At 42.5% G+C, this 10,637-nt stretch overlaps 1 protein-coding gene across 1 annotated transcript in view; it reads right to left on the bottom strand.

Moving 5' to 3' along the window:
• The window catches only part of LOC123513047 (kinesin-like protein KIF28P), a 7,726-nt gene extending 2,667 nt beyond the window's left edge, over nucleotides 1-5,059 (bottom strand). The window contains exons 1-4 of the mRNA XM_045269864.1: nucleotides 4,754-5,059; nucleotides 4,045-4,177; nucleotides 3,469-3,651; nucleotides 3,127-3,342 (exon numbers count right to left, since the gene is read on the bottom strand). Coding sequence (XP_045125799.1) covers nucleotides 3,127-3,342; nucleotides 3,469-3,651; nucleotides 4,045-4,177; nucleotides 4,754-4,909 — 688 coding nt within the window. The 5' untranslated portion in view covers nucleotides 4,910-5,059. The remainder of the gene's footprint in view (nucleotides 1-3,126; nucleotides 3,343-3,468; nucleotides 3,652-4,044; nucleotides 4,178-4,753) is intronic.
• Nucleotides 5,060-10,637: the final 5,578 nt, after the last annotated feature.

Here is a 10,637-nt window from a genome sequence, read left to right on the forward strand (position 1 = left end):
CAAGGATGGATAAGGCCCTTGTACAGAGTTAGCAGTTGAAGGGCGAGAAAAATTGGCGGAGACGCCGCAGAACGCCTAACTTCATAGAAGCAGTTTTAGCAAGAGATGAGATGTGAAGTTTCCAGTTAAGATTATGAGCAAAGGACAGACCGAGGATATTCAGTGTGGAAGAGGGAGACAGTTGAGTGTCACTGAAGAAGAGGGTTTAGTTGTCTGGAAGATTGTTTCGAGTTGATAGATGGAGGAATTGAGTTTTTGAGGCATTGAAAACTACTAATTTTTTTCTGCCCCAATCGGAAATCTTAGAAAGATCAGAAGTCAGACGTTCTCTGGCGTCCCTGCGTGATCTGATAACTTCATGATCGTCTCTGAAAGAACGTGGAAATATGTAAGTATCATCAGCGTAGGATTGGATAGGGCAAGAAGTTTGGCTGAGAAGATCATTAATGAATGATAGAAGGAGAGTGGGTGATAGGACAGAACCCTGAGGAACACCACTGTTAATAAATTTAAGAGAAGAACAGTGGCCGTCTACCACGGCTGCAATAGAACGAAAGGAAACTTGAGATAAAGTTGCAGAAAGAAGGATAGAAACCGTAAGAGTGCAGTCTTGAAATTAAAGCTTTGTGCCAGACTCTATCAAAAGCTTTTGGTATGTCTAACGTGACAGCAAAAGTTTCACCGAAATCTCTAAAAGAGGATGACTAAGACTCAGTAAGGAACACCAGAAGATCACCAGTAGAGCGACCTTGATGGAAGCTATACTGGCGATCAGATAGAAGATTGTGAAGTGATAGATGTTTAAGAATCTTCCTATTGAGGATTGATTAAAAAACTTTAGACAAGCAAGAGACTATAGAACGGTAGTTTGTGGGATGAGAACGGTCACCCTTTTTTATAACAGGCTGATTGTAAGCCAACTTCCAGCAAGAAGGAAAGGTAGAAGTCGATAGACATAGTTGAAAGAGTTTGGCCAAGCAAGGTGCAAGCACTGAAGCACAGTTTTTGAGAACAATAGGAGGGACCCCATCAGGTGCCTTCCGAGGGTTTAGGCCAGTAAGGGCATGGAAAACATCATTACGAAGAACTTTAATTGTAGGCATGAAAAAGTCAGAGGGAGGAGGAGAGGGAGGAATAATCCCAGGATCATCCAAGGTGGAGTTGTTACCAAAGGTTTGAGAGAAGAGTTCAGCTTTAGAAACAGAAGAGATGGCAGTGGTGCCATCAGGATGAAATAAAGGAGGGAAAGATGAAGAGATAAAGTTATTGGAAATGTTTTTGGACAGATGTCAGGAGTCACGAGTGGAGTTTGAGTTTGAAAGATTTTGACATTTTCTATTTATGAAAGAGTGCTTGGCAAGTTGAAGAACAGACTTGGCATGATTCTGAGCAGAAATATAAAGTGCATGAGATTCAGAAGATGGAAGGCTCAAGTACCTTTTGTGGGCAACCTCTTTATCATGTATAACACAAGAACAGGTTGTGTTAAACCAAGGTTTAGACGGTTGAGAAAAGAATGAGGAATGTACGCCTCCATGCTAGACACTATCACCTCTTTTATGCACATAGAGATGGGTCTCTGACACAGAAGCAGTAATCATTCCAAGGAAAATCAGCATAATACCTCGATCCTCACATCCCCCCAACTGGCAGAGGCAAAACGCCAGAGTGACCTCCATTTTGGGTGATCCTGAGGAGGAATTGGAGAAATAGGACAAGATACAGAAATGAGATTGTGATCGGAGGAGCCCGACGGAGAAGATAGGGTAACAGCATAAGCAGAAGGATTAGAGGTAAGGAAAAAATCAAGAATGTTGGGTGTATCTCCAAGACGGTCAGGAATACGAGTAGGGTGCTGCACCAGTTGCTCTAGGTCACGGAGGATAGCAAAGTTAAAGGCTAGTTCACCAGGATGGTCAATGAAGGAGAGGAAAGCCAAAGCTGGTGGTGAACATTGAAATCTTAAAAAATGGAGATCTCTATGAAAGGGTAGAGGGACAGATGTGCTCCACTTTGGAAGTCAAATAGTCAAAGAATTTACTATAGTCAGAGGAGTTAGGGGAGAGATAGACAGCACAGATAAATTTGGTAGTGACTATCAAGTCTAAGCCAGATGGTGGAAAACTCAAAAGATTCGAGAGCGTGGGCAAGAGAGCAAGTTAAGTCATAGCGCACATAGACGCAACATCCAACTTTGGAGCGAGAATGAGGATAGAGAAAGTAGAAGGGAACAGAGAAAGGGTTACTGTCAGTTGCCTCAGACAGCTGTATTTCGGTGAGGAAAAGAAGATGAGGTATAGTGAAGGAGAGGTGGTGTTCTACAGATTGAAAATTAGATCTAAGACTGCGAAGTTAATGACGAAAAAGTCGAGGGAGGTGTCAAGACATTTTGGGTCGCCAGCAAGAGAGCAGTCCGACCTGGGGACATTTCTGGTCCCTTCCCCAGAACGGGACTCCGAGGATGGATTTGGAGTCGCCATTTTGAATTTTGAATTTTAAGGGAAGGGTGTGTATGTGTGTGTGATAAGTGCATGTAGTTTTGTGTGAAGGAGAGTTATCTTTGGAGGGCAGGCTGTGACTGCCCCCTTGAGTTGTGAGACACAAAGGGAAACGTTCAGTGAGATCACAACTAGCTTTAATGGAAAGTTCACAGCACTCCCTGAACTAGTGCTATTAGACCTCGCTGGGAGTAAATTATCGTTTCGGTAGGTGTCTACTACCTCCTCGTAATAACAATTTATAAAATAGTTAACGACGTTGAAAAGATAGACAAGCAAGACCTGGTGTTGGTGGCAGATGAAGCTGGAAGGACAAGAGAACATGCAAAGAAGATCAGGAAGAGGCAGTGTGTGTAAGTTATTGGAAAATAAAGTTCTCCACATAGAACGGTGGAAAAATGGAATACATTGAGTGATGAAGTTGTTACAGCACATAATATACATAGCTTTAAAGAAATATTAGATCAGTGGAGATATGGAGACAGGACACTATGAGCCCCTCTCGAACCCTTTACAATACAACTATGTAAATACAACTAGGTAATTACACACACACACACACACACACACACACACACACACACACACACACACACACACACACACACACACACTGCCACACACACACCAGCCAGATCCACCAAGTTCACAACGGCCTGCTTTGCTGTTTCTTGTCCAGCATTGTTTTTGAATTTCTGTATGACGGTGATGCCAACGATGGTGTGGGCGCGGGATGAGGTGGCGTTCATGTTGGTGGAGGCGATGGTGCGGTTGACGGTGCCCTCGTTCATCTTCTGCTCAATTTCGTTGTAGTTGGTGACCAGAGCCAGCTTGAGGCCTTCAGCTGTTCAGAAGGTTGTTTGGGTGTGATTTACCCTTCAATGCTGGGACACATTTTACCTTGAGATATGAGTACGATTAAACGATTCTATTGACATTCATCAGTTCCTGTCGTCACAATAGTACTTACCATAGAAGCCTTTCTTCGGGTGTTGGCGGACCTTGAGGCCTTTCTTGCTCTTGGTGGGGTTGAGCAGGTCATGAACTACCTCATTGTAGATCTCCAACATGCTGAACCTCACTTCAAACTCCTTCTCCTCTGTGTTTTGTGTGATGCCATTAAATAAATCGTTACAGAACAATGGCACGATTCCTGAAAGTTTAGGAATAGATTTTTTATTGTTTTTTTTCCTTTCTTTACACTGTGTTGTATGTTTCTTTCTTTGTCCATCCATCTGTTTTCCATTCATTTCTTTCTCTCACTTTCAAGAATCAGGATACATTGACGATCCTTGTATGTGTTTCATGAAATTGTAACATTCTTTTGATTTCACGTGATGGATATGCAGAACTTTTAAGAGAACCATGCAGGCTTTCAACAACTCAACAACTATCTATGGTTAAGGGCAACAAAAGAAAAAAAAAAAAAAAAAAAAAAAAAAAAAAAGGTGACAGTCTCCAAAGAATGCAGTCAAAAGGTTCATCCAAAATTTTGAGGAGAAACATCTGAAAACACCTATGAAATGTGGACTTTTTTATTTTTTACCTTTATTGGATCCATATCCAATGACAGACCAAGATTTTCCCGAGCCTGTCTGCCCATAAGCGAACAGTGTGGAGTTATAACCAGCCCAGGCGTTTGCTAAGACTCCACCTCCCAGATCATTGTACACCGTGTTCTGTCAAAAGGCGAAGAAAGCTTAGCATTTATAGTGACAGTTCTTAATGGTGATGAACAGGAAAATGTAATGAGGATGATAAAGGGAAGAAGAAAAAAGATAATGGTAATGATGAAAAGGAAGATGATGATATTGATGATGAAGAGAAGGAAAAGATGGTGATGATGAGAAGAGGCCAAGCTAATGATGATGAATGATGAAGAGAAAAGAAAAGTTGATAATGATGACTCCAAGAGGATGATAATAATGACCAGCAGAAATAACCAGAATGTGATTTTGATGACAACAATGATAGCAATAACCATAGGTGGTCGTTACCGTCACAGATCATCACGCTAACGCCATCAGATTATAGCAGCTATCCGATGACATTTTTTCTGAGTTAGTAGTTAATCGATATCGTGAATACTTCTGGGTCCAAATTAGAGTATAACTGATAATCTTAGTTTTATATTCCAGATTAGCGTAAGAATGACCTGCCCTTTCTCTCTCTCTCTCTCTCTCTCTCTCTCTCTCTCTCTCTCTCTCTCTCTCTCTCTCTCTCTCTCTCTCTCTCTCTCTCTCTCTCTCTCTCACCTGATCAGCATACTTGGAGTTGGGTGACTGCTTGGCAAAGTAGCCATTGGGCTCCTCCTTGCAGCCGTCAAAGCTCCAGTAAGAGTAGTCGTAGGTGAAGGACTTGACATCGGCCGAGTCATCAGGGTTGGTGACCGTGGTGATATTTCCCTTCATGCTCACTACGCACTTGGCCTTTCGTCCCAGCTCCCGCTTATTGTGTGCCAGAGTTAAGGGGAATGCTGATGGAATAGGAAACTAAAGATAGTGATGAAAATAACTTGATAGGAAAAGGAATAGAATAGATAGAAGCAAAGGTGTGTGTGTGTGTGTGTGTGTGTGTGTGTGTGTGTGTGTGTGTGTGTGTGTGTGTGTGTGTCCAAGAGATAGGAAAATAAGAGGAAACAAGGAAAATGACAGCAAAAAGTAGGAGAGAGAGAAAAACAGAGAGGAAATGAGAAAATTGGATTGAGAAAGAAGAAAGAACTAAAATCAAGCAAGAATATGAAGGAAACTAACAGAGAAGGGATGGAGTAAAGAAGAAAAGATGGAGGAGGAGGAGGAGGAGGAGGAGGAGGAGGAGGAGGAGGAGGAGGAGGAGGAGGAGGAGAAAAGAGAAAGAGAAAACGAAGATAGAAAGAGAGAGAGTTAGAAGAGAGAGAGAGAGAGAGAAGAGAGAGAGAGAGAGAAGAGAGAGAGAGAGAGAGAGAGAGAGAGAGAGAGAGAGAGAGAGAGAGAGAGAGAGAGAGAGAGAGAGAGAGAGAGAGAGAGAGAGAGAGAGAGAGAGAGAGAGAGAGAGAGAAAATGAAAAAAGGGATGTAAAAAAAAAGGAAAGCAAGGCAGACTACTTTTGTGTTAGTTCCTGTAACTGGAGGGAAAACTGAAGGAGAGGAGGAGAGAAAGGAAGGAAGGAAGGAAGGAAGGAAGGAAGGAAGGAAGAAAGGAAGGATGGACGGAGGGCGGAAGTAACAAATGAAGGAAACTGAGAACAAAATACATGATGTTTGAGTCTTTACATGGAAGGAGGAGGAGGAGGAGGAGGAGGAGTGACTTCTTGAATGATAGAGTGAAAGGATGGAAGGATGATGGAAGAGGAGAGAGAGAGAGAGAGAGAGAGAGAGAGAGAGAGAGAGAGAGAGAGAGAGAGAGAGAGAGAGAGAGAGAGAGAGAGTGTTTTAATGGAAGAAAAGGAGGAGAAACGTAAGAGTGTATAAAGATGACGAATGAAGTAGAGGAGGAGACAAATGGAGACAATGTAGGAGGAAAGGAGGAAAGGTCGATGCTTCCGCTGTAAAAGGCAAAGGAGGAGAGAAGAATGGAAGGAAGTAAAGAAGGAAGGAAGAAATGTACAGAAAACGAAGTAAGGAAAGATGAAAACAATGAAGAAATTAATGTACTGTCTTAGAAAGAAAGGGAAGAAAGAGAGAAGGAAGGAAGAACGAAGGAAGGAAGTAATTAAGGAAGAAGGAAAAGAAAAGCAATGAGGAGGGGAGGAAGGAAAATTGGAAGCAGTGAAATAAGGAAGGAAGATAAATAAAGAGAAAATGGAAGAAAAATACAAAAATAAAGAAGGACAGAAAAAACAAAGAGCAAAGGAAGGAGAAAGGAGTGAGTGACAAAGGAAGATTATAGGAAGGATAAAGTAAAGAAAGTTTTCCTCTTCTCTTCTCCTGCCTCCTCTTCCAATTACGTACTTGATAACAAACCATCTATGTTAGTATAAGTCACTCTTAATTTATTACTTCCTCCACGACCTCCTCTTTTTCTTAGATACCACTTCTTTAGTCTCATATCCAGAACCCTCCAGTAAAAATTCTTCTCTATTTCTGTCCTTTTCTCGTTTTTTTTCCTTAGCTTCACTTAGCAATTTCTCCTTTTCCCTTTCCTCTATGTTCATATCTCTTTTCATCCATATTTCCTTGTGATTGATATCATCGGCCAGCTTCCTTTTCTAGCCATATTTTTTCTACGGCCACTTGAGATCTCATTTTCACCTTCATTGGTCTCTTTCCTCTTTCACTGTACCTTCCTCTACCTCCTGCTCAAATTCTTGTGTGCTGTTCTTGTACTCGTTTGATAACTGTTTTGGCCATTTCCTTTCTTCATGTTCTCTTGTGAATTTATTTGGATTTTTCTTTTACTCATCCTATAAATCACAAAGCTTTTTTCTTGTCCACTGCATCTCGCACTAAATCTTCCTTCTCCTTGATAGCCTCTATTATAGCGACTTTGGTGTTCTCCTGAATTTGCCTCCTTGCCACTTCTGAAAATTTGACTTTTCCTCTTCTTGCTCTTGTTTCCATTCATTTCTTAATTCTTTCAACTTGTTATCACCTAGACCACCTTCTACCCTGTCTGTAATCCCGTGCTGCACTTTATCCTGCAAGTTCTTTAGAGAACTTTCATAATTTTGACATGTTGTTTTAAGAACGTCATTTTGCTTCCTTATTTCTACAATCTCCTCTTTCAATTCTTGGTTTATTTCACTTACTTTCTCACATTCAGTTACTCTTGGTTTCAGGGCTGTGTTTTCTGCAAGCAGTCGGTCTTGTTTATCCATAAGACTGGTTATCACCTCCTTCATGTTTCTTAATTCCCTTTCTACATAAACAAGTCTTCTCATATTACTTCGTTCATCCCGGAAACCCGCGAAATCCTTATCCATACTATCATCAGTCAGTTTTCTTAAACCTATAGGGGTTTCTATAATGCGTTGGTTCCCACTCGCCGTATGTTTTGGTTCTGTCGTGCGCCTGGCAGCGCTACTTGGTTCCATCTCTCTCTCTCTCGTTGTTCATTAATTATCTATATGTGGTCTAACACTTATTTCCTTTGGAGATAGGAGAACCTATGGCCCCCTCTCCCCCTATACATACATCTAGGCCTGTGGTCTAACTCCTTTGAAGTAATCTCAGCGAGCTGCTCAGATGCGTGCGTCCTGCTCGACGGCTCCGCGCGTGTAATTCACCTTTTGATCTGCTGCAGTCTCTGACGAGACAGCCAGACGTTACCCTACGGAACGAGCTCAGAGCTCATTGTTTCCGATCTTCGGATAGGCCTGAGACCAGGCACACACCACACACCGGGACAACAAGGTCACAACTCCTCGATTTACATCCCGTACCTACTCACTGCTAGGTGAACAGGGGCTACACGTCAAAGGAGACATACCCAAATATCTCCACCCGGCCGGGGAATCGAACCCCGGTCCTCTGGCTTGTGAAGCCAGCGCTCTAACCACTGAGCTACCGGGCCGTGTGTGTGTGTGTGTGTGTGTGTGTGTGTGTGTGTGTGTGTTACCTAGTTGTGTTTTACAGGAAAAGAGCCATGCTCGTGCTATCCTGTCTCCATATCTGTCCAGTTTAGCCTTAAAGTCAGGAATATTTCTTGCTTGAACCACTGTTTTATCCAAGTTGTTCCATGTTGCTATGCTTCTGTTTGGAAAACTATACATTTCTTAAAGTCTCTTCTACATACGGTCTTATTATTATTATTATTTTTTTTTTATGTTATGGCCTATAGCACCTGTAGGCATACTTGAAGAGTATATGTGGGAAGCGCTGTTCTACTTCCACCCATTAGTGGCGCAGGCAATTTTATTCGTAGTGGTACCCATATTAAGGCCCATATCACCACCCAAGCACATCTTTGGTGTGACCACCTCGAACCTGAGTATCACGGTGACATGTAGGTAACTTTAAACCACTCGACAAATGGCATAGCTTCAAAGTGATATATGGTGGGATTCGAATCTATGCGTGGATGTCTGCCCGATTCTGTGCTCACCACCTCATCCACTACGCCACAGCCTCCACCTCCTCTACCACATCATGATACACGTTAGACACATCAAAAGCTTTTGACAGTCTGGCATAAAGCTTTGATGTCTATCCTTCTCTCTGCAACTTTATCTCAAGTTTCTTTTCCGACCGCTCTATTACTGCTGTGGTAGACGGCTACTGTTCTTCTCCTAAACCTATTAATAGTGGTGTTCCTCAGGGTTCTGTCCTGTCACTCACTCTCTTTCTATTACTCATTAATGATCTTCTTAACCAAACTTCTTGCCCTATCCACTCCTACGCTGATGATACCACCCTACATCTTTCCACGTTCTTTCAGAGACGTCCAACCCTTCAGGAAGTCAACAGATCACGCGGGGACGCCACGGAACGCCTGACTTCCGATCTTTCTAAGTATTCCGATTGGGGCAGAGAAAATATAGTAGTTTTCAATGCCTCAAAAACTCAATTCTTCCATCTATCAACTCGACATAACCTTCCAGACAACTATCCCCCTCTTCTTCAATGACACTCAACTGTCTCCCTCTTCCACAATGAATATCCTCGGTCTGTCCTTTGCTCATAATCTTAACTGGAAACTTCACATCTCATCTCTTGCTAAAACAGCTTCTATGAAGTTAGGTGTTCTGAGGCGTCTCCGACAGTTTTTCTCGCCCCTCCAACTGCTTACTCTGTATAAGGGCCTTATCCGTCCCTGTATGGAGTACTCTTCGCATGTTTGGGGGGGTTCCAGTCACACAGCTTTGCTTGATAGGGTGGAATCGAAAGCTTTTCGTCTCATCAACTCCCCTCCTCTCACTAACTGTCTTCAGTCTCTTTCTCACCGCCGAAATGTTGCATCCCTTTCTGTCTTTTATCGCTATTTTCATGGTAACTGTTCTACTGATCTTGCTAACTGCATGCCTCCCCTTCTCCTGTGGCCTCGCTGCACAAGGCTTTCTTCTTCCTCTCATCCCTATTCTATCCAACTCTCTAATGCAAGAGTTAACCAGTACTCTCAGTCATTCATTCCTTTCACTGGTAAACTCTGGAACTCCCTCCCTGCATCTGTATTTCCGAATTCCTACAACTTGTCTTCTTTCAAGAGGGAGGTATCGAGGCATTTGCTCCCCTAATTCTGGCTGACGGTTTTGGCACTTTTTGCACTTTTTAGAGAGCCAGCACTCAAGTGGGCCTTTTTTAACTTCCTTTTTTTTTGCCCTTGGCTGGCCCTCTTCCCTACGTAAAAAAGAAAAAAAAAAACTATGAATGAACATTACTGGGGCCAGAACTGTTTCCTGTGGAACTCCACTAATAACTCTACACCATTTCGATTCTTCACCCTTTATCACTGTTCTCATTTTTCTGTCTTTTAAGAAGTTTGTTATTCAGTCCAATATATACAGAAAACCCCCACACTTGGCGAATCTCAGCTTAGTGAAATTCACTTTTGGCGGTAGGGTGGCCACAGACCACCGAGTGCACGCTTGGCGATTTGAATTAAAACTTGGCGGTCCCCTGGCGGCCGCACGGCGAACCACGCGGCTCTCCGGTGACGTCAGACCTCTCTAAACTTATCAGAACGCAAAGTGAGAGCCCTTCAGCCATTTTGTTTGTCCTGTCCTCTGTTCTGCTAGCATGGGAACTAATTCTGGCAATTTACCTCCAACAAGGCCTCTACCAGCGAAACAGGTGGTACCGGTGGGGGTAAGGACAATGGTGGTGGCGGCAAGGATGAAAGTGAGCGAGAGAAACGGGTGGAAAAACGGGAGTTATAACTTTTATATCATGTCTTATTAGCTTTATTTATTGTTTATTGGTCTGTTTTGTACATGTGTTCTATTATGTGAAGGCAAAACATTTTATTTCAGCTCGAAAAAAGGTATTTTAGGGGTCAAAAGAGGGATTTTGGCAATGACCAAAGACTGATTGAGGCATTTTTTTTAGGTAATTTATATGGTATAAAGAACTCGTGCTTGGCGAAATTCGCATTTGGAGGTAGTTTCGCCAGACTAATTAATTTGCCAAGTGCGGGGGCTTAATGTAATTTTCCCTGTAAGCCAGCTATGTTTTTAATTTTCCATAGTAATCTCTGATGTGGTACTTTATCAAAACCGTGTGTGTGT

The sequence above is a fragment of the Portunus trituberculatus genome, chromosome 35 (assembly GCF_017591435.1).
Source record: "Portunus trituberculatus isolate SZX2019 chromosome 35, ASM1759143v1, whole genome shotgun sequence".
In the NCBI taxonomy this organism is placed as follows: Eukaryota; Metazoa; Arthropoda; class Malacostraca; order Decapoda; family Portunidae; genus Portunus; species Portunus trituberculatus.